The sequence below is a fragment of the Vanessa cardui genome, chromosome 6, assembly GCF_905220365.1.
Source record: "Vanessa cardui chromosome 6, ilVanCard2.1, whole genome shotgun sequence".
In the NCBI taxonomy this organism is placed as follows: Eukaryota; Metazoa; Arthropoda; class Insecta; order Lepidoptera; family Nymphalidae; genus Vanessa; species Vanessa cardui.
Window position 1 is genome coordinate 13697798 of NC_061128.1, and position 24565 is coordinate 13722362.

Consider the following 24565-nt stretch of genomic DNA (forward strand, 5'->3'; position numbering starts at 1 on the left):
ATTCAGATCCAAAGTTTTAAAAGTTACTCAATACCTTTTGTTTGAAGCTTTAGACATCGAAACTTTTGCATTTTGTGCGAAAACAAATCATTTTTATTCACATATAAAGGTACGGTAATGAGATCTTTTTAGAAATAAACGAAATTGTTAGCAAAATTTGTTACATTTTTTGCGAAAAAAAGATGCTAGTAAAGTTGTATATATATAATTCGTTACTAACCTTCAAAAACATTCAAAAACGAATTTTCAATTTGGATCACATGCCAATATTCACACATTTTATTAAACTCAATCACTTATTTCAAATCGAAAAGTTGAACAACTTTCAAAACTTTTTGACGGCACCGATAGTGAAACACCTCATCACATCACAATAGTTATTTCGTTTAATCGCTAATGTAGTAAGGTCAACTGAACCACTTTTATTAGTTAAAAGAAACTCTTATGAACATGTACTGGTAATGCATTTTTTCACAAATATAATTATTATGTGGCGAAAAACTTAAGCACTCGAATCTTGATGACTGACGCAAGCAACGAAGTTTATAAAACGGGAAATGCGCACTGCGCAGGTATCAACACTCGGAGTATTTCTCATGTAATACAAAGCTAGTGTTACCACTTCGAAAACATTTTTTTCCGTATTTGTTTTTGTGTTATAATTTTTAGGTGATAGAAAATATTAAAATTAACAATGATGCAATCAATGAAAAATAAAACCATTTTTCATGTTTGTAATAAAGATAAAACATATGTATGCGTGAAAGTGAATGGATATGGCAAAAATGAGACACAATAGGCCAAAAAACAGTAACCGTGTATATTATGTATTGTATTATATTATATGTAAGAGGGAATGACTTAATTTTTTTAATGATATATAATTATAGACAATACTTTAATAAAAAAAAGGACTTCGAGATTTTTTTTATTATAGAAGCATTGCATTGAAAACGATGTGTTGAATAGAATTAATCTTATAAATACGATGTATTATAATGCGCGAATAAGTGAGCTTTATATAATTTATGTGTTAGAGAATTTAAGCAAAATATGTTGTATTATTATATGGTTATTATTTATAATGAGTATTAAAATTATTTCGGTAAAAATATTGCGCTAGTAACATTGAACTATATTCTATGCGTCTACCGTACCGTCAACTGTGTTTATTTTATACTCTATACTCTGTGTCTGTGAAGTTAGATCTGTCATTGGGCTTGGCTTCAAAAACGCCGGTTGCCGACTCGACTACTAGCGACAAGCGGCTAACGACAAATCGTTAATCTAAATACAATTTGTGTATAATATAAAAAAATATACAATTAAAAAATGGATATAGAAGTAATAGTTAAAACCTCCAAGCAAAGCACAAAATTGATGGTACAAATGGAAGTTGGCGAAAATTAGTCGTACCCAAAAATAAAATTAAGAACTATCTCGACACTTTTTAAATATTATAGTTATTTAAAATTGCTCGTGTTGCAAGTTCTTAATTATTAAGAATTAATTTAATTAATTCATCAAAACAATCCCATATATATTGTTGAGTATATATTGGTTAGATCTGACTTAATTGCGTATTGCAAGATTTATTCCTTTTTAATTAAAAAAAGTATTTTACAATAAGCAAAGAAAACGTCAAGTTTTTTTTTATAGATTTATTTAATATATTGTTCTAAAATTTCACATTCACGCACATACACACAGTAAAGTTCATTTTTAAAATAATATTCTCAGTCTGACTTCAAATATGAAAGAAACTTTAAAATGTCACTACTTGATAGGCGCACATAGCAATATCATTAAGGTAATAGTGTCAATACATACATAATGATGAAATCAGTACATAACATTTTATTGAAATACAATAGCAACTAGAACAAATTCATGACCATTAACTAAAAAAGGGAGTAAAAAAATAACTGAATCAAAATGAAATATTTATTATCGAAAATAATACTTGACTTTCGAGTCAAATGAATAATCTACAAAATTGTATCATTTGATTTCTTACAATATAAATCAGGAGATTACAAAATACCTATTATAATAGAAATAGAATAAATCTACAAAAAAAGATCTTACAAATTATATCTTAGACTTGTACGTTGCTAGGGAGAGCTAAGTTTACCCAAAATTTAGCCATGCAAGACTTTTCTTTTGTAAAATGTTTGAAGTAAATGCAATATAATCACAAAAAGGACATCTTAAATCTGATAATTATTTTCTCTTTAAAATATTCCTCACATGATTAAAGTTTGGGAGCAATCTCGTTTGAGACTTGTATTGTTACGATAACCCCCGAGATAGCAGTGCCAAAGAGCATTCATAAATATAATTTTTATGAAATCATTAAATAATCACAGGGGTTATGATGACAAACAAATTACACTAAAAGTGAGTTGTGTGAGAAACAAACATGTTTACTGGTCAGAGCCTTCTTCTTCCTCTTCTTCGTCTTCTTGCTCTTCTTCAGTGGATCCTTCATCTTTTTTAGGTGGAGGTGCATCTTTGCGTGGCCTACCACGACCCCGACCTTCACCGGAACCACTCTAAAATTACATTTTTAAAATTAGTACCATTTCTGTTAAAAGAGCAGTATGATTAACATTTCCAAGTTTAAGTCAAAGTTAACTAATTATAATTGCAAGTTACAATCATTACCTTTCCTTTGGGAGCTGCCGCCTTTTTTTTGGAGCCTTTAGGTCTCCCTCTTCCTCTTTTGGCTACAGGTGCCTGTTCATCATCTGAGGAGTTTTTAGATTCTTTAGTTTTAGCTGGAGCTGCTGGGGGTCGACCTCGTTTCTTAGCGTCTCCTTTAGCATCCTAAAATAAAATGTTACAAATATTAGTTACAATTTCGAATTTCATTTAAAATTAGCAAAAGTATGAAAGATAAAATTTACAGATTGTGTTCCATTGGATTTAGGTCTGCCACGGCCTTTTTTCTCCACCGCTGTTGATCCATCATCAGACATTTTAATAAAATCTATTAACACCTACAAAGGCAAAACCTGAAAGAATAATAGTACAATACAAATATAAATATTTAATTTGAAATAAATATATATTTAACAATTACGTTAATTAAATTTAAACAATTGAAATTAAAAAAAGGAAATATTAGTTATAAAACCTCATAACTGAATGTAAGAAACAAAGAAAATCGTTAAAGAAAATAAACAAAACTATAAGTCATTAGCCTCTAGCTAGGACGCTTACGATTGTTAATATTAACGAACGCTTGTCGTGAATTATTAAAGACAACGTTTCGATTTTCTGTTAGTAATGAAGGCACTAGGTATTATTTGAGTAAATAGCACAATCATTATTCGTCTAAAAATCTTAATACACGCACAATAATAGTTACTATTTTATGAGACCCAAGCCAATTTAATGGAGTCTGCCATTAGGTAATTAAGAAATATATATATTCTGAACACTTGTAGCCAACAATATTTTATATAAAGCAAGAATATTGCAAATTTAATTCGCATTTAATAATATAAAACACATTTTATTAAAAATATTAAGTCTACTTACAAAATTGTTTACAGCCAACGATATAGCAATGGCAAAGAATATTATGGCGGGCTCGAGCTGCTGTGATGTGAACGCTATCCGCTTGCCGGTGTTTATTAGGCGTCGGTGTAGAGGGCGCTAACGTATGCCAAGTTTAAAAAGTTTCAAAATGATTGATAAATATTTTATTCGTTTGTATAATTAAAAATAAAACCCTAGCAAATTTAGCTATTTATTTACATCTCGTATCTGTTATATTTCACAAATTATCGTAATTTAAATTTATTTTATAAATCATAAGTTGATTTTTTTCTATGCTAGAATTTTATTCCCATTTTACTACTTTTTGATATTATTTGAGATTTATTTTTTTGTTACATACTTAATCTCTTCATAGATTTTTAACTTGAAAATCAAAATGATATGACCAAGCATTTATTTTAAATTTAATAAAATAATGTATTTAAGAAATTTAATTAAGTAGTTTTAACTAATGCTTACGCTTAAGAACTTGAACTATTTATATCGGTATAGACATACAACGAATCCTACGATATCTTGGTGAAGCCATTGGTTGTTTAATAACAACCAATGAAATGTTTAAAAAATGTTTAAAGCCACATGTAAAAAATACGATGAGCCAGTATGTTTGGCCCACGACGATGGGTTTGTACACTGCATCACAATATATTACTAAGTTTAAAGTTTTTAGTACTTATAATATCGACAATTATTGCAATAAAATGTCGCTGAACGAAGTCTTCTAAAAAAAGTTTTATTATTTATAAATTGTTTACTTCTTAAAGTGAGAATTAAAAAGGTTTTTATTTTAAATTGCATAGTTCTGGGGTTTTGGTTTAGGTTTTTAGTTATTTCGTTAAAAATGTCATTAACGACAAATACACAAAATGAAATTAGGCGTTCACCGGTAATGCATTAGGTTTTGGCTAAGCTAATACTGCACGTGTATTGGAGGCTTAACATAATATTCTGTATTAAGATAGGTAACAACAAAAAATAATACTTTCTACTTAAAACATACTATTGAACTCATGGATAATATGAAAAAAAAACAAACGAAAAAAATAAGTGACCATCAAAGCCAAATTACAAAATTACTTTGATTTTATGCTAGTTTTCAAGAACTGTTTATTCTGTTATATACGTTAATTATTTTTAATCTTGTAGTTTAGTTTATTAGTTTTTAGCTATAAATTAAGATATTTATCTGAAGTTATTTGATTACTTAGATTGCGTAAATTAGAGAAATTAATTTTTAATCGACTAAACAGCAACCTTCGAGTAAAATCATTCTTAATTTTGTAGTAACTTTTACGCTACAACACTCTCGAAGGTTAATAATTCACATTGACAATTGACAATTAAATGACAAATGACATTTATCAATAAAGCAATTTCTTTACAAACAAATAAATATATTCTTAATTACATAAGCTACACCTGCGCATTTATACAATTTCATTTTGTTTTATATATTCACGATACCCAAGATAATACCACTACGTTTAACGGTTAGAAAATAAATTGAATAGAATATTGAATACATTCGTGTATATTTTAATGCTTTTCATTTCAAAAATGTTAAAGGAAAATATAGTTATCTACTAATATTCATGGACATTGAAAAAATAATAATAATTTACAACATAACCGAACTTGGGCACTAAGATGTTAAGTCTCTTAAGTCTGTTGTTACAGTAGCTAGTTTTGCTGATTTTGGTGGATAACGACCACATTGGTTTACATCAACAGTATTCAAATTTGTAATTGTTTTATTTATTGATAGCTGATTCTAGTCTTATATATTCTTAGGTAAAAAGATAATGAAACCACCTATTGAGCCAAGAAAGGAGGATTGTTGTAATAGTGGATGTAATCCATGTATATTTGATGTCTTTCAAAGACAGTTGGAGAAATTTAAAAGGAATAAAGAAGCTGCTGAGAACACAAATGAATTGAATGGGATATCTGAGCTTGAGTACACAAATTTTATTGTTAGTGACATTATAAAACTGTGTGATTCTCAGAAAATTCTTAAATTTAAGCTATTAGATAATAAAAATAATATGAAAGTGCGATGGAACCCTGGTGACCATTTCCTTTTAAAATATATTTGTGATGAAAATTCTTCATGTACAAGAGCATATACACCTATCAAGTTGAAAGAGCATGAAAATGAAGATTTTGATTTTCTTATTGTAATTAAAAAGTATATAAATGGATTAGTATCAAGTCATGTTTACAATTTAGAAATAGGGGCATTGACAATGTGGAGAGGACCATATGGCCATTACAAAATTGAAACTAACAAATACAACAGAATCATAATGATTGCCCAAGGCACGGGAATTGCACCATTTCTATCTATTATAGACAATATTTTAAGCAACGAAGATGATATGACTAAAATATTTTTGTATTACTGCTGCAAAAATATTGATGAAGTTTTATTTAGAAATGAGTTATATCAATATAATGCCTATTGGAATTTCTCATATAAAATATTTTTAGGCAGCTGCTTAGAAAATAGTTGTTCCCATTTAAAATACAAGGAACCTATATTTGTAAACAAGTTTGATATTATAGAATTAGACATTCTAAAACCATTCCTTAATGATCAATTTCTGGTATGTGGGTCAGACCAATTTATGAAGGAATATGAAAATATTCTTAAAAATGTAAATTATACTGATAAGATAAAGTTGTTTTGATCTAAGTGTAGAGCTTTTTTTAATTTATATTTTCATTAATTTGTTGTAATATTGGTACATTAAATAGAATGTTATGCACTCTTTTATAATGAGTTGTATAATGAGACATACAGAACCTAAAGGGCAGAAATTAAATCTGTCTATTCAGTTTACAAAAAAAAAAAAATATTTATGATGATGAAGTTCACAAACATCTTTTAAACACAAATTGTTGAACTACTACTCTGTACTTTGTAGTCAGTCATCATGATATGTACATTGGACTTGGTGTAAGTACATTATACATACACATATTATTTGGATAAGGCTGTTTTCCAATACATACCACTGTACTTACAGTACAGTAGTATGTATTTATCTACATACATATCCCGGCATAATAGAACACTAAAAATGTTTTACGAAAATATGCACCCAAAACCTAGTTGTGTTTTGTAGCGGTAGCTGGTGGGATCGGGTTGTATATTTTACAAATTATAAAGGGGGCTTTTTGGCGGAAAAATTAAAGTAAATACCCAATACATTTTTGTATTATTTCTTGAGTAAGGAACGTAGAAATCAGCTCCTCATCGCTGCCTTCGACTTTTATAAGCATAACATCAAGATCAGGAATGGTAGACAGCTTAAGTAAAGTAGATATGCATTATGGATCCAAAAAAACGCCGTTTAGGTTTAAGGTTTAGAATATATTCAACCACGCTGTTCCAATACGAGTTGGTGGTGATAAATATGTAGTATTGTCGGATATTTGAAAGTAAAATTAAAGTGATTATAAATAATTAAGCGGAATAATTTTGTTATAAGCAAACCTAAATGTCTTAAACTACAACTATTGGTAGCGTCCAATATAGATGAGCTATTAGCAAATTTCATGGAATACGTAAATCTAAGATATAATCCCTATTCATTTCTTTTTCGATTGGTATACGCTTTTATAAAAGTTCTATTCTAAAAATGCTAATAATTCCCGCGCTTTTTTTCTTGAAGTTGGTAATAATCTTTGTCCCACCTTCCTACGTAGTATGTAGATAATACAAAGAAGTTATTTTGTTTCTAATACATAAAATTACTTACATAATATTTACTGAACAAATGTATGAAAAATTTTGCTTTTTTATACATCGATCTATTGATACTACGTAAATTTTCTTGTAGTTAAACATTATTTTTAAAATGGCAACACTATGTCTTGGTCTTTTATGCCAAATAATTCGTATCTAGATCAATATTAAAATATTTGATATGGATTTTTTTCGCGCCGGCGCGAATGGTGAAACGTGCGTTTGTAGAGTTTTTCGTAGAGCTTAGCATTTTTCGTTCAATCAAAGCATGTATTTGTGCGACATATAATAAATAAGTGTATGATTGGAGTTTTACATATATAAATTAAACCAAATACGTTTCCTATAATGATATTGTGCGTTCCATTATTCTAAGGATTGTTAATAAAAATGTTATAAAAGAATAAATTTAGGATTTATTACATATCGATTGAATTATAAAATAAAATGGGATCATCTATCGTCCTTAAAAGTTTATCTATTCTTTTGGGCATTTTTTTTATTTTCGTTGGCATAACTAAGCTGACGCCATTCATATCGAAGGAATTGCATAAAGATTTGGTGAGTACATATTTTAATTTGACACGTGCTGATGCTGAGACAGATTTAAAAAGGTCGCTAGATGCATTAAGATTTTTGTTGCGGAGCAATGTGGCTAGCTATTTTAGTATTTGGCCTGCCGCCTAATGCCCAGTGGTGCTGTCTTGTTGCGACAGAAGAAATGATTCGATGCTTATTATTCTTTGATATTCGAAATTTTCTGAGACATCCCTAGGTCAAAGATATTTTTTTTCTCAAGAGAACAACTATTTATTTTTATCAGACGATGAGGAAGTTGTTTTCACTTTATATAATACACCTGGGTAACAGCATAATATGTTTGACATGACGTAAACTAGTGACATCTGCAGGGTTTTCTTTTGCACATAATTCATGTTCTATAAATGTAAATGTATTTTTTGAACCTAACCAAAAATTTACAGTCCACAATAGTATCAATCCTACCTTTTTTTGCTACAAAATTAGGACAAAAACTTATTTTGTACGCACATCGAACGTCGACTATCTAAATATTATAATATTTCTCTGGCCTATTCAGGTTCAGGGTTTTTGAAGTTAAATTATAGAATAATTCTATAAATTAAGGGATGAGATGATCCAGTGGTAAGAACGCGTGCAAATTTCGTAGAAATTCTGCCACATGTTTATTCCATCAACCCGCATTGGAACCGTGGTGGAATATATTCGAAAACCTTCTCCTCAAGGGGAGAGGAAGCCTTATCTCAGCAGTGGGAAATTTAGAGGCTGTTGTTATTGTTGTTTTTTGTCTATAAATTACACAAACCCTTATTATATTGTACCTTTTTACTTTTATCATCTATTTTTTTAACATTTATACATTTTGATTACTTAATAGCACATTGTAATTTTGTCTTACAATTAGACACTTAGTTTTATTCTTATTTAAGATAATAAACTGTCGCATCTGAATGGACTGAAACCTCAAATTTAATTCCTATTCTAAACTTCTGACCACTCCGGCTCTTTACCGGTGATATTTTTTTATAGATTCTGATCAATAGTTCCGAAGGTTACTACCTACATACTAACAAACAATTTTACTTGCAAGAATGATGCGATCATTTGAATCGATCCAGTCGTTTTTATAAAATATCATATTTACCGCAAATGTAATTAAAATCAGGCAAAAGATTGTTATTTCCCATTTGTATAACTAATGCATTAAATGCCGTGGTCTCCTATAATTGAAAGAGCACATAAGTTGTGTAACCTTTATACCGTTTTATTTTGAATGTGTAATTAGTGTGTATCCCTTGTTGGGGACTCATAAATAAATAAATAAATCCATTTCTATTACCGTTCGGCGGTTTTCTTAAGTGCCAAAACAGCCCGGCTTATTATGCCAACACGAAGACAAACGACCCTCGGTTTCAGTCAATACAGTCGATGTCATTATTGTTAATTACAAACAAGTACCCACGCAACAAATAGTCAGACATACTCGTAAATATCGAATATAAATAACCGATATTACATTGTTATATTTATAAATGTATAGCGTTAGGTATGCTTGTTATCCGTACCTTTATTATTATAAGCAAGATGGCTAATACATAAAAATACACCGTTACGATTTTTTAAGTTCCGACGACCCATAACTTCATATCCAAAAATGTCCAGCTTTTTAATTTGTTTTTACTTTTTCGTTATAAAATTCTTTGCCGCGCGAATGTTCGTGTTTTGTTAAGAAACTAGCGACCAGCCTGGGCTTCGCACGGGTAAAATACTAATATACACGATATTCACGACATCACATTAGAAACTTCTAAAATTATCAGTGTTTCTTTACAAAAACTTATTTTTAACTATATACAAAAACTTCCCTCTCGAATCACTGTAATTCTTAAAAAACCGCATCAAAATACGTTGCGTAATTTTAAAGATCTAAGCATACATAAGGACAGATAGCGATAAACGAGTTTGTTTTATACGTTGTAATGATATTTTAACGTTACAAGTAAGTAATTTCTTTGCAGAGAAAAGAATATGTAAGGTATGCCAAAGTTTTCCCACTAGCGACGATGCTGGATTTCAAAGTACCATCCAAGTGGTATCGGAGGAGCGTCGGCGGGCTGGAAATCCTGTTCGGACTGGCGCTCGCTATTATACCTAGTCGTAAGTTATTGTTAATAAATTGTTTATTTCTTTATCCATTTATAGGAACGGTTGCCATCTGTAAATTTGAAAAAATGTAAAATAATTAGAATGTTGCGTATAATCGTAGTTTACATGAAAAAATTTATTAAATAGTGCTGAATATAGTAACTTGACAAGTTTGAAATTATTAAAGAGGGTTTTATCATTTTTTTTTATTGGCTACCTTATGGTAAGTGGTCACCATCACCCATAGACAATGACGCTGTAAGAAATTTTAACTATTCCTTACATTGTCAATGTGCCACCAGCCTTGGGAACTAAGATGTTATGCCCCCTGTGCCTGTATTTACACTGACTCACTCACCCTTCAAACCGGAACACAGCAATACTGAGTACTGTTATTTGGCGGTAGAATAACTGGTGAGTGGGTGGTAACTACCCAGACGGACTTGCACAAAGCCCTACCACCAAGTGGTATCATAAACAATTATAAGTTACTAATTCACTTCCGCGGCTTAATTCGCGATTTAAGGGTTGGTTAAGTTATATGTTAGGCAAAAAAAGTAGTATTTCCTACCTGGGAGTTCAAGTTTGCTTCATACCAAATTTGGTCAAATTCGGTTAATAGTCTTGGTAGTTAAAGAATGACAGAAAGAGTTCCTTTCACATTTATAATATTAGTATAGAATTCTACTACTTCAGTTGCTCATAAGAGGCAGTAATAATAAAAGCTTAGGTAGGTATATAAGTAGGATTTAATGGGTGGAATTATAGCATAAGCTGAAAACTTTATATTGAAACATTAAGATGATAATCTCAAATCAAATCCATCCACAAGATTCCGTATTGGAAAAGATACCATGGACAACTCACAATCCTACCTTTGCTTTAAAAATAATAAGCAAAACAAATCGTTTTAAGATAATAATTTATGAATATCATCAAATGAAAGTTCAAACGAAAGCAAAAAAAGTTGCAACGGTTGCCAAATATTTCTTAATTAAAATATCACCTCGATTATTATTGACTTGTATATTTCTTACAGATAAAGTTAAGAACACTGCCAACGTGGGTTTAGTGCTGCTGATGATCCTGGCCGCATACTCGCACTTGATGGTCGGCGACCCGTTCGATCGGTGCGCGCCGGCCCTGGTTTTCTTCTTCATGCTCACCGGACGTCTCGTGGTTTGGTGAGCTATATTCAATTGTTTCCTGGTTCAATATCATCAACAATCTTGACAAATTGATTTGGGGCCCACGCCTTGGGTTTTACAATAATAGGCTGTACAATTGACCAATAGAACGAAAAAGTATTTGACAATTTTCTCCTCCAATGTTTGGTATACATCGATGAGAAATATCTATTAGGTATATAGCTGGGTCTTAAGATATACGAATTGAGATAATTTGGCTCAATTCTATCCCACGGGAATCAACGCAGGTTCGATATGTCAAATTGTTTAGTTTTTAGTTCAGCAAGTATAAAACGTAACGTTGATAGATACTTGATTTATTTAACACTATTACATGTTATTTAGAAACATTTCAATGTGTCAGAGCGAAATAAATCAGAATACAGCACGTACCGAGCAGTTTGCGTCATTATTTACTCTACGCGGAATTAGCTGAAGACTGATTCCTCACGTCAATCTTTTCTTTGATCAGGGTAATATTCATTTCGGCCAGTAAATTATACTGGTCTGTGTATACAGTACATCATAGGATGGTTCGGGAAGTCGATAGCATGGAAATGGCTGTTTCTGACGTTCTCGTGTTACGTCACCGAGGTAACCAGATAGTAACCACGAACCTTGACCAATCTCCGTGCGATGTAAACACGAGTTACGAAATAAAATTAGTTCCATCGCACAAACGGCTATCATCTGGCGAGACGCCAAAAAATTTCGCTATGACGAACCGTTTGTCGCGTAAATAATAATGGATTATGGAACTATTTCGAATCGTCCCCTTTCGGTTGCCTTTGGAGAAGAGTCGTTTGAATTGTTGTCGTTTGCTTGAAGGTATCAGACGAGTCGACGCGAGGAGCTGGAAAAAGCCGCCGCGACTCAGAACGGAAACGGTCTCAAGAAGGACTAAAGGGATGTAGTATGTTTGGTAGTTTTCTTTTCACATTTCTCGAACATTCATTAATAAGTAAATTTAAGCTGGATAAGCAGTTTTTGAAGTTATTTTATATGACTACATAAGATAGCTTCGATTGTATAAAATTTTATCATACTGTGATTTCTTTTTAGTTTGGAAATGGAATTGTCCTCGTTTAGTTTGCTTTTATATAACTCTTGCATTATTTGAGTACTTGCTCGCGCAAAAAACAACTTCTACATATTTATTGCTAAGTTGCAGACGTCATAGAAATCGTACCTAAAAGTGATATTAATTTAAGCGGTATTATTAACTAAGTTCATTTTGTGTGAGTGTGTGCGTAGAGTGTATGTACACGTAAGTTCTACATAAATTAGCATGTAGGTCCTCATTACTGCCACTTTATGGTAGACATAGCGTTATTGAACTATTCACAATATATTGAATATTGAAAATGAGTTTTGCTCAAATGTAAGAGAAAATAAAGAGCGGCGGTAAGTACTGTCGGTTTTACGTATTTAAATTAAATATTCTAGTCAAATTGGTAAGTGCACAAAAATATTTATATGCCCTAGCGTTACATATGTCGAATTGATTGAGTATGCAATGATATTAGGTAAAAGTAAATACACATAGAGGTACGTAGATTCGATTACTAACAAGTCACCTACAAATCATAGTCCGGGTCCTCACGCCTTAACCAACAGTTTACGCTTCGGAGAGAATGAACATTTTAAGTTAAAAAAAATCGAACAATTTGATTTATATAAAGTGTCTTGTTTTGTGTGTTGGGTAATGAATAAATTGTATGAGTAATAAAATATATTTATTGTTTTATTTGCTTCTAAATACATAAATCCATCGTAACCAAAACATTAAATAAATGTTAATATTTTAACAGAATTTATGTGAATATAATAAGAAACAGAGCAATGATTATAATGTACATTTGAAATAATAACTAAACAAAACTTTAAATATACAAAACAATGTACATGGGTCTGATTTTAACACTTGATAGATGAAGTTAATTACAAAATCTTTGAGTAATTAAAGAAAGAGTTAAATTATTATTTTATTATGATAAATTGATTTTATAAATGTGATTATGGTGAAAGATTTTGTTTTCGTACCAAACTAAATACAAAAATTATAAAAAAACACGGAGCATCTATTAGAAGCGAAGCCTTTATAATACAAAAATACTTTAATACATGCTTGCAGTCAATCTATATACTAAATTACATAGTATATTAAATCATAGTCACCAGCACCGTGTGTTAGTAAATTTCAGCACAATTTGGGTGCAATTAAGTGAATCAATTCAATTGCATATTAATCAACTACTTATGGGCCAAGTGACTGTAAATTAAAGCTGGTGGAATCATAAGACAAATTTGAATTTATAACCACTATCAACCAAACACATTTATTATGCACAATAGATTATAATCATAGTTATATTTTCGAATTAAAATATTTATAATTCAGAGATTTATGTAAAATAATATCACATGTTATTTTTTTTTAAATTCATATAGCTTAACTAATAATTGCAAAATTTTAAAAAAAGTTGAGTTAAAATATCATTTATATATTCAGGGGCATACCCTTTCTAAAAATATAAAAAACATAATATATTATTTAAATGTGTGTAATGAATCAAGAACTTCTTGTGACGTCTCAAAGTCTATTACAACCACAAGAGGATTAAAGATAAATAAACAACATTTGACATTGAAATTTTTCTATATTATTCACAACAATACACAACAACAAGCTTCAATTGTCTATGGTATGCATTATGACTGTTCATAAGAATATCGCTTTAAAGTCAAGTGAAATATATTCCAAACATCCTCCTGAAAAGGGAGCTTTAGCCCAGCAGTGGGAATTTTACAGGATGTTGTTGTTGTATTAATCGAGAACTGTTTGTAATATCCAATATAATAAATATTCTGTGAATCTGAAGTTTGCTGATCTTTAATCCTTCTTCGATTGAAATATGGTTATATTTCATAAAGATAATATACACGATTGTTGTATTCAAATGTATGTATGCATCTAATAAGCTCTTTCAATTCGATTTATAAATTATACTGAATGAAATAAGCAATGGTGTTTTGTTGAAATAGTCAAATAGCTTCATTGAAATATTAATCATAATAAATAATATGTGTTATTTTTTGTTACGAATATAACACTATCTGTTACTTATACAGGTGCAGCTACAATTTAAATGAACTTAATTGCTTCACGGTACTTTAAGTGAATTTTGTAACAACAATCAGCAACATAAACATTATACAATACACATACGCCGCTGTGTTTTAAGCTGGATCCCGACCCGTTTGAAGCAACTCGAGGGCGTTTCTTAAATTCATTATGGCTGTTTTAATATCATCGTAATTGAGAGCACTGCTCGCCCACTTGCAATATTTCTGGGCTTTTGCTATCTGATCGGGGCTAAGTTGCGCCACGCTCGTGGAATTATCGCCGTAGAACGTATTAGATGGCGTTGGCTGAGGCTGCTGAGATGGGTCGTACGGGACAAACCCTCCCGGGTTGGGATCGGGAGTGTACGGGACCGGGGGCAATTGCGAAGCTGCCTGCAAGGCCGCATTGGGGTCTGGCAGGCTGTTGGTGAAACTCGTGGGCACCGTCGGTACCGGCGGCGTAGCCGGTGTTACATTGGTGAAACCAAATGTCTGAGAGTTAGTGGTGCCGGGCTGGCTGACGTCATTAGTAGATTGCTCGTCGTCTTGGCCCGGAGTTTCCGACTGCATTGGACCTATAACAATGTTATACAAGCAAATATATAAAACTCGTGAAATTTAAATTTCCGTTTGCAGTTATGACAGGAATAGAAAATATATTACTACCGCTGTAAGGCGTGAAGGTCACACGCGTTTGCTGCTGTGCTTAAGAATTTTATAATATAAACTATTAGCAGTGTCGATGGAGATGCAATACATTACGGGTAAAATAATATTAATTTTAAATCTTTATGATAATATTTATATGTTTGAGATTTGTATTCGTGTGTAATATGTTGACAGTTGGGTATCGTATGTGGCTTACGGAACACATACTATAGATAAAAGATTTTAAATCTTCATAAGTGTTGAAATACAAGTTGTTGATTTGAACAACATTTTTTTCAAGCTTGACTATCGTTCTCTTGTTCTATGGGAACTTCGATTATACGAGCTTCTTGACGTTTTATGGCGCCTAGAGATTAGTAATTGTATTATTTACCTAATAATAACATTGGTCGTTTAGTAGTATAATATAATTGCATTATTTATTATTTAATAATACCTATTACCCGCCGATGAGGAGGGGACTGTTTGTTTTATGTCTTTGAATAATTGAATTGAATGAAAATTAAGAAAAAAATGTAACTCGGTCTGTGGGGAATATCAGTATAAAAAAGATAATAATATCGAAGTCATATGGGCCTGGAACAGACGGAATTTAAATAACATTGTGTCGTAGTAGGCTCTCTGGTCTATTTCGAAATACTTTATGTACTCCAAATGACAACGAAATTGGACTTACTTACATATTGTAATTTATTTGAAAAATAGGCCAATTTTGGATTTATTTAGTGAAAAAAATACCTAGCTAAAATAGCAATAGAAAGTTTACATAAATGCCATTCTTCCTGTGATTCAAAGCACATGCCACAACACTAAAAATGCAATTTAGAGCATATTTATAAGAACACTCATTGAGAAAAAGGAACAACTACATTTAATTTTTAATTGAAAGTCGATTGTATTGAATAATATTTAAATATATACGTTAGTACATAAGCCTAGATTAAAGACAATTGATACCTATTTTGGACTGTCTAACGAATGGTTATGTGACTAAAGCATACCACATAGTCGAAAAATCACTACATTGGTACATTTACTACGCTTTTTAATTATTATTATATGATCAAATTAAACTATTAAGGAATATTGTGTTATATCCTATATGATGTATAAAATTTGCTAATCATTCATAAATCAAACAAATCAGTTTTTAATTAAAAAATCCGACAAACGTTTTTCAGGCAGTGTCGGACTATCGAATTTGTCAGCTTATAGAGTTCTGCTTAAGAATGTTTTTATACTATATTTTATACCCTGAATTAACAATCATCTTCTTACCAATTCCAACAAAACAATCACAATGAAACCAAAAAACGCGTCGATCACCATAGTAGTGGCGCGTATAAGTTGTAACTGGCTGCCGTGGTATACCTTTAATGCTGTTTACTTTCCAGCTTATCGACTTTCATTTTTGATGGCATATTAACAAGAAAAATAATCTATATAGACATGTATAAGCAGTTTTTTGATATCTTGATTAGGTTTGAAAATCCCAACCCAACGGTTTGAAAATAATTTAATGGTATTATCATCAATAAGTTGCATAGATTTACATTTTTACCGCGTTTTTTGCTTATAAATCACAGTTTAATTTAGGTAGATAATGGCATTATAGGTATACCACAGCAGCTTGATCAATCATACTTTATTTACATTAGGGAAGATTACAGGGGATGTTTGATTAGCCAAGGGCCGTATTACCAGGAGTTCACTGTATTTTACTTAATTGTAATAAAAACAATTGAATATTACCTGGGACTGGTGTCTCTCCATTTTTGAGACAGTTGTGAATATAAGCAGCCTTCCATCGAGCATACTTGCGATTTTGAGTTGCTTCATCTGTCAAGTCTCCGAATGTTGTGAGTACATCATAGATTACCCCAGCTGTATAAAATGCCTTAACAATGTTCCTAAAAAAATGAAATACCATACTTTATTTAACATTCGCTAATGGAGTCATAGTTGTCTTCTTTAAACTAATATGTTAAAAAGGTCTTCTATAATTTGATGATTGCTTTTTAATATAACACTTTAACATTTCATCATTATTTATGTATTGACAATAATGAATTATTTATATGAATTATATTATATTAATATTTTCATCATCAAGATATTATAATAATATTTGAGTATGTATGCTTAAATGAATATTTAAATCTTTAAAGATTTAAAATGATGAACTGCTGTCTGTGTATGGTTGAGTCATGAGAATGACATCAGACCAGTTAAGGTTCATTGTGATAACATATTATTGAATTTATCATATGATTTAAGCATGTCTCGAATAAAATTTGAAAAATGTGTCCTTTTTTTATATGTATACATATTATTTTTACAAACTATGTTTCCAAATATTTTTTCGCATTATACAAATTTTAGAATCATACGGATTTTCCTTTTACATGGTTTTATTGGTTACCTCTATTATGCTGTTGATGCATATTTTTATTTTCTATTCTGTATTATATCTTTGATTTAATATTTTATGTAAATATATGTCAAAATATTTTATACATAAAAGTATTATTAGTAAATAATAGAAGCTTACTTTCCGTAGTTTTGTTCCTGGTCTTGTTTATCAGCGAATAAGAATAATTTCAGAGCATAGTTTTCCAAATGAGCTTGAGCTACTACTTCACTGGAAATTGCTTCGTTATCTTTGAAAATCTTTTTGGCTTCTTCTAACCAGTCCATTATTGCTAGAAAAACAATTATAAAACTTTAAATAATCAATAGTAAGTGCATTAATTAACTTGAGTAATAACAAAATGACATCTCATAAATGTTTTGTATAACTGCTCTATTACACAAAAAATACTTTGTAGTTACTACAAATAAAATTAAATATAACAAAGACTTAATGTAATTGTTGTGAGTTAATTAAATTATAAATAACTTTGTTTTCATTATATTAACAAATATCAATGAAATTGTTATAGAGATCTGAATGTATAGCAAATAAAAAAAAGGTAATTAATAGTTTTTACAAATTACTAGGCAATTTTACATACCCATTAAAACTTTTGTTTCTTCAGTTGTCTTTTTTTCTGTTACTTTAAGCCCGACTTGTAAGGCATGTAATCTGCACCAATAGGCAACCACAGGATCTCTGGAGTCATGTTCTGCGGCGGTTTTTAAGTAATGCTGAATCGACTTCAGACTAGGTGGGCAATCAGGTATATTTACCGACATTTTCACTTATCTATAAAGATGGACACTGTAATTTAATAATGATATAATATGATAATAAATGATATTTTGACGCACAAGGCAAAATTATACTGTCTTTGAAATTAAAAATAATATTTTATCAATGAATCAGTTTGTTATTTATCCTCAATCCTCATATTTGATGATTTGATCTTTATACTTTGACATTTAATTTACATTTTTCAAATTTGACATTTGTGTTTGACTCATTTTTTCATTGAGTTAAAAATGGAGATGATCAGTTATATATCGAAAATAAGTCATTAACATAAGAATTAACTTAAACTAAAAATCGAATACTGATATTTACCAAAAAATTACTTTTCTATTACTTATTTACCAAACAGCTTAAGGCTATCTACGTCCTTATAGTTTATGCTATATTTCTAAAACTACTTAATTCGAGTCTTTAGTTCAATTTAAGTATAGTTATCGTCCGTACTAGAAAAAATATTCACACATCTAAATTATACAAAGGTAACTTATATACATAGGTAACTATTGTTTTAAGTTTAATTTTAACTAAGATTAGCTCTGAATCAACAATACTTATATACATACATTTTTTCCTGTAAGGAAATAAACGTAAGTTTTCTAATTATTTATAGGTGGTATTAAATTCGATTGTGAGTACTCTGCACTATGCAGTCGAATCTTTATCTATATATTAGTGATGTGAAATGTGATGTTTTGGGGCTTGTGAGCTTGTCTATGAAATTTTACTCCATGAATGGGGTAGTGCGTAGACGGATTGACATTTTACATTTGTAACTTGACAGATGTGTGGATTGTAAATTGTATGATTACAGAAGTTAATAAGATATTCTTATAGTGTTATATGTGAAGTGTTGTGATCTTGAATTAATTGGATAAAATGCCATCGAAACAGAGGAAAATTGCAATGATGGGTTATAGATCTGTTGGTAATGTATCAACGATCTTCTGATGAAATATATTTATGCGTCTAATTTATTGTTGTGACGTTATGTTTAATAAAAAAATTGTTTTGCAGGTAAATCATCTCTGATTATACAGTTTGTGGAAGGACAATTTGTCGATTCGTATGATCCTACAATAGAAAACAGTTAGTAATTATATTATAGTTGTTATGAGAATATTATTAATTATTTCTATATACGCATGTGAAAAACGTATTTAACGTTTTTTTACCATGTTATTGTTATAATAGAATCGAGGGAATTTTTGTATTAATATATATTTTTTTATATCAGCATTTACCAAGTTCATCCGACTCAATTCAACAGAGTATGAAGTGAAATTAGTAGATACAGCAGGTCAGGATGAATACAGCATTTTTCCGCTTCAGTATAGTATGGACTTTCATGGATATGTTCTGGTTTACTCCATAACCTCAAGCAAAAGTTTTCAAATAGTACAAATAATATATGATAAGCTATTGGATATGGTAGGAAAAATACAGTAAGTATTCAACTTTGGATTTTGCTCTATAGTAAATAAAGGTTTTTTTTTTGTATATTTGGAAGGTGGAGTCTACTAATATATTTTCTCCATACTTTTGCCACTAAATTTCATTGTCTTAATAAATTGCCCTCTTGCCACAGGTAAAAACTACAAAGCAAGAAATGGAATTTCATTAGTCCATAAAACTAAAATGAAAAAATTAAAGTGAACTTAAAACTGGCAATTATTTGAAATCAATGCTTAAAATTAAACAAAAATAAAATGAAATGTTTAGTGATATCTTAATTTCCATTTAAATAATACTCAATTTGAATTACAGTGTACCTATTGTACTTGTTGGCAACAAAACAGATTTACATTTGGAAAGAAAGATTAGTACAGAGGAAGGAAAAAGATTAGCGGAAAAATGGAATGCAGCTTTTGTGGAAACTAGTGCTAAACGAAATGAGGTAAAAATATTGTTATGACTATGGTTCATGACATTGTTCATGGAAAAATAAGTCTATTCTATATTCTATGTGTATATCAAATTACTTTACTAAATTACAGAGCATTCTAGCAGATCCTTCGTCAGAATCTGCTACAATGCTCCTGGAGATCTACTTAATAGCAATTAATATTAAATAATATCAAAACCAAAGGAAAAGGGTACAATGGGACTGACATACCTTTGTTGGACAAAAGTCCCAAAATAGATATGATTGAAAAAAAAACATTATTTATTCAAATTAGAAAAGATACTCCATAGACAAGATTTTTGGAGATTTATTAGTTAGAACACAAAAAAGGTCTAAACAGCTTGTTTTTATTGTCACATATACCAAGAGTATTTTTCCAACTTCACAGGATAGACAAAAAATAGTACATAACTACAAAGTAAATGTAAGTTATTTGAAGGCAATTTATAGTTATAAATTCCCAAATTTAAGAACATGGTACATAGCTGTTGCAGTCATAATAAAGAGAGGTCCTGTTGTCTTTAAAAACAATTTAATTTTCCAATTGTATCCCAGGTGTGATCAAATGCAATAACTAGTTTGCTAAAACTCTTATTTTTATTTTGTCATAACTATTATCAAAAAATATAATGAAATACCTTAAAATCTTCATCAAAATAAAACTTCTCTCAGATATTCTAAGATTATGGATAAGAACATTCATTGTTGTTATCTGGCTTTTATGTTCATTATATAGCATTATAGAATTTATAATATAAACTTTAATACTTGGTCTAAAACTGTAGTCCAGGTCAAAGGTTTTGTTTGATTTCTGATGAAGAATATTAACTTGACTTGAGAATATTTATTGACCCTTTAATTTTCGACTCTATGTAGCTTTGTATAGAGTGTAAAATCATTTGCATGTGGCATTTAACCAAAAACATTCAAGTGATCTCTACATTATTTTCCCAAATGACTCTTATGTAAAGCATTGATGAGTTGCTACTATTTTTTGTGTGTAGCAACTATTTGATTACAACGTCACAGTCACAAGTTTTCTCTAGTTGTAAAGTCACCATGATATAAGTGTAAAGATTTAAAACATCCCTCATGCTTCTATTTCAATCCTTTACTATCTTATGTCATGCCGTTGTTTATTTTAAAATTGTATTGAAATTATGCAACTGGCACACCAGCTTTTTAGGCAGTGGACTTATAAGTGAGAGTGGCTGTGTCCTGTGCCATATCTACTCTGTTTCTCCTAATCTATCCCACAATCAGCGTAATCTGCTAGGCAGAGGCCTTGTTTTTCAGGAACAGGTCGTCGAGAATTGGAACTAACGTCTGTCTGAAATGGAAGTCTCAGACTTGGGCCGGCGAAATTTAGTCCAATGACACCACTAAAATGTTTCCATTTTTCAAATCTCCACAAAATGATAATGAAGTATCGGAATACTAGGCATAAATTTTTCAAACGTCTTCCAGTTCCGCTATCAATGCGAAACTAAAGCCAAGCTGTCGTCTAAATTGCTTTGTGTGCTCTGCAAGGCGAAACAGTTTGCGTCGGTTTAACGTCGAAAACAATACAAGCCAGCTTTGGTCCCACTTTTTCACTCACAGTTCTTCCATTAAAATTAAAACGTATTTAACGAAGAGTAGTTCAAAAGATCGAAGATCAATCTCCTCGAAACTTTTGCTATTATATATTTTGGTTCCATATGCATCTTTTGTCATATCTTTCAAGGGGAATATTCTGAAGAATTACTTAGATTATTTTGGGCCCCTAAAATTCACTTTTTACGAACCAATTTGACTCTGTCAAGAAAAATGGCTTCTCGGTCTTTAATACCCGGCAACGTACCGAAAAGCTCGTCCTTGTATTCATAGCCGGTGGTAGACATTTATCTGTGATTAACCTTATACCATATAAAAAAACTTCGATCATATGTTTGAAGCCTAACAGCTAGCTCAAAACACGACAAGCACTTCGCAATTTCCTTCCTTCTAACGCGTGTCAGTAGTCTTTTCAGCTCTAGGATTGTTTTTAAGTTTTTTGACACTCACTAACAAAATTAGCACTAATATTTCTTGGGGATTTCTAAGCTTAAATATCTCATAAGAAAAAAATTTTAGAGTGATTTAAGACAGCAAAATTATGGCATTGTTTCAAAGGTAATGTTTATCATCTTTATATAAAAGATTTTTTGCTACCGTCTGCCAAGTAGTCGAAAAAAATTAATCCAATAAAATACAGACACTTAGTGATTTTTGACCTTTTATTGAAAGCGATTGGTTCGAGGGGAACGAATATTGTTTCTATGAAAAGTTAATAACGGAAAAATACGTATTGGCGGTGTTGTAATGTTAGTGACAATCGTGAATGCGTCATTTCGAAAAAAAAATTATGGTATAGTTTTGCTTCATGACAACGTTGTTGATCTTATGGTTACCGGCACCCAAATATATTGCAAGAAATATTAACCATATCTTCACCACATCTCAAGTCACTAACAATGAGAGCTAAACTATTGTTTTCTTATAGATTTAACATAAATATCTGTTACTAGTAGTCGCCCTCGGCTTCGCTCGTGTTTTAGGGTTTTGATTTGATTTGATGTGTCAATTAAAAAAAGTAGCATAATATGTCCTTTTCCTTGGAGTTTTATTCGCACCAAATGTCATCAAATTCGGTTCATTGGTTTGGCGTAAAGGCGACAGACAGACGCACAAACAAAGTTACTTTCACATTTATAATATTAGTAAAGAATTAATCTCAGTTATAATTATGAAAACTGTTTGTAATGATGAGATAACCTAATCACAGTAATAGCGTATGATACTGAATATGATTCATTCAAACTCAAATGACTCGTAAAATAATATCGATACATCATTGAAAATATCGATAATTTAATTCGCACATGCTTATCTCACCTCACATCATTACAGGTCGCACTCGCATAATTTTTTTTTCTAAAATGATTTTTGCAGCCTCTCTTAATTAGATTGTAGCGTTTTTAATCCATACTAATTTATAACGCGAAAGTACCTAACTCTGTTTGTCTCGCTTTCACGCCATAATTTATATAACTTAAATTAAATTTGGTTTGGCCATAAATTTGGTACAAAAATAGTCTAGAACCTGAGAAAGGACATAGCGTACTTTTTTTTAAAACAATGGGGTAAGACCTCTTTGTATACCAATCATAAACGTAATATTTAAAGTTAATTTGTAAATATATTCTACACTAGCTAAGCCGCGGGTAACAGCTAGTGTGTCACATTATAGTTACACAAACAGCCACTAGGGTAATCTTTAATCTCTATCAATAGAAATGTATGAAATGTGTTTAGAAATTATGAATTAATGTATTTGTTAATTATAGGATTAAGTTAATGTGCTTTATTTAAAACAAATGATTAATTATATGAATTTACATTTCAGTCTGTAACGGACATGTTCCACGCGATGTTGTCTGAGATAGAGAGATCGGACGGACACATGCCCGAGAAGAATGGATGTGTTGTTTCTTAATGAAAACACTTTGTGGACAATGTGCTTATTTATGCTAAAGTGAATTAAATTATTGATAGTTTGTGCACAGCTAATGTAATAGCAATAATTGATTTTTAACAAGCAACTATTTCAGAGTTTGCTGTGAATGCCTCGTCAATGGGTTGTCTGTACTGACATGCCTTGCGTCTCAGGTAATATGTGTGAAGCAGTCACAATCTGTTGAAGGTGATCACTCCTTTATATTTGTAATTCATCATAGTAATAACTAAAATATAGTAATGACTAAATTTTGTTCTCTTATGTACTTTAATATTTGTTGGGTTACTTGATGCAAAATTTTTAAGAGTAATTTGCACAACATTACAATAATATTATATAGATAATTCAGGTTTCAGTTTCCTAATATTTTTAAAAATATATTGTATCAAAAGATATTCAATATTTGCATATTTTTATAAAACACAAGTTCATAGATTTTTGTAAACTATTGGCGATAATTATATGTTAAAGAACCCTTCTTAAATAATAAATCAAACTCTTTCATAGAAATAGTAATTAATAGAAGGGTAACAATGATATATCTTATTCAATCCATTATGTTATGTGTTTTAACTTTGAATGTAGTAGTCTTATAGAAATTTAAATATTGTCGATTTTTTAAAGTGTTCAAAAGCCATTACTATTTTTGTACCAAGGTGAAGCAAAACATCGCCAATATAATATCGATATCTATGAGAAAGCAAGCATTCCCACGTAGTTGCCACACTAATAAATAGATGACATCGATTAAATAAATATAGGTATAAGATAACTAAGTTTTAGGAGAATTGATTGAAATTGTGTGCGAACAAATACCAATATAACGTTTTTGAATCTGTGACGGTAAACAATTTATTTGTTACATTAATTTGCGCCTGTGCTTATAAGCGTCGGAGGCACATGTCATTTTAGCTCGAGTGTACATTTT

The 24565-nt window shown here is 30.6% G+C and overlaps 6 protein-coding genes across 10 annotated transcripts in view; 3 read left to right on the forward strand and 3 right to left on the reverse strand.

Annotated features, from left to right (window-relative positions):
• The window catches only part of LOC124530608 (afadin), a 65730-nt gene extending 65133 nt beyond the window's left edge, over positions 1-597 (reverse strand). For all 4 annotated transcript variants that reach the window (XM_047104840.1, XM_047104841.1, XM_047104839.1 and 1 more), the window contains exon 1: positions 221-597. The gene's annotated coding sequence lies outside the window, so the exon portion shown is untranslated. The remainder of the gene's footprint in view (positions 1-220) is intronic.
• A 1333-nt stretch (positions 598-1930) lies between these two features.
• On the reverse strand, positions 1931-3658 carry LOC124530606 (high mobility group protein HMG-I/HMG-Y-like). Its single transcript, XM_047104836.1, has 4 exons — positions 3547-3658; positions 2910-3017; positions 2668-2829; positions 1931-2555 (listed from the first exon to the last, which is right to left on the reverse strand). The coding sequence occupies exons 2-4, from the start codon at positions 2979-2981 to the stop codon at positions 2427-2429; spliced, it is 363 nt and encodes a 120-aa protein (XP_046960792.1). The 5' UTR covers positions 2982-3017; positions 3547-3658; the 3' UTR covers positions 1931-2426.
• A 1253-nt stretch (positions 3659-4911) lies between these two features.
• LOC124530347 (NADH-cytochrome b5 reductase-like) lies at positions 4912-6372 on the forward strand. Of its 2 annotated transcripts, none has more exons than XM_047104493.1 (2): positions 4912-5096; positions 5359-6372. In XM_047104493.1, exon 2 carries the CDS (start codon positions 5370-5372, stop codon positions 6255-6257), a length of 888 nt encoding a protein of 295 aa, XP_046960449.1. In that variant the 5' UTR covers positions 4912-5096; positions 5359-5369; the 3' UTR covers positions 6258-6372. The 2 variants fall into 2 exon arrangements, with proteins under 2 accessions (XP_046960449.1, XP_046960448.1); XM_047104492.1 differs by having other exon boundaries at positions 4912-5057.
• Positions 6373-7485: 1113 nt separating this feature from the next.
• LOC124530308 (novel acetylcholine receptor chaperone) lies at positions 7486-12923 on the forward strand. The gene is made up of 4 exons (XM_047104418.1): positions 7486-7879; positions 9877-10015; positions 11043-11187; positions 12019-12923. The coding sequence occupies exons 1-4, from the start codon at positions 7766-7768 to the stop codon at positions 12092-12094; spliced, it is 474 nt and encodes a 157-aa protein (XP_046960374.1). The 5' UTR covers positions 7486-7765; the 3' UTR covers positions 12095-12923.
• A 1122-nt stretch (positions 12924-14045) lies between these two features.
• On the reverse strand, positions 14046-18383 carry LOC124530307 (vacuolar protein sorting-associated protein VTA1 homolog). Its single transcript, XM_047104417.1, has 4 exons — positions 18000-18383; positions 17537-17687; positions 16738-16895; positions 14046-14891 (listed from the first exon to the last, which is right to left on the reverse strand). The coding sequence occupies exons 1-4, from the start codon at positions 18178-18180 to the stop codon at positions 14431-14433; spliced, it is 951 nt and encodes a 316-aa protein (XP_046960373.1). The 5' UTR covers positions 18181-18383; the 3' UTR covers positions 14046-14430.
• A 552-nt stretch (positions 18384-18935) lies between these two features.
• LOC124530186 (GTP-binding protein Rheb homolog) lies at positions 18936-24216 on the forward strand. The gene is made up of 5 exons (XM_047104195.1): positions 18936-19121; positions 19211-19282; positions 19431-19638; positions 19961-20090; positions 23527-24216. The coding sequence occupies exons 1-5, from the start codon at positions 19073-19075 to the stop codon at positions 23614-23616; spliced, it is 549 nt and encodes a 182-aa protein (XP_046960151.1). The 5' UTR covers positions 18936-19072; the 3' UTR covers positions 23617-24216.
• The last annotated feature ends 349 nt before the right edge of the window (positions 24217-24565 follow it).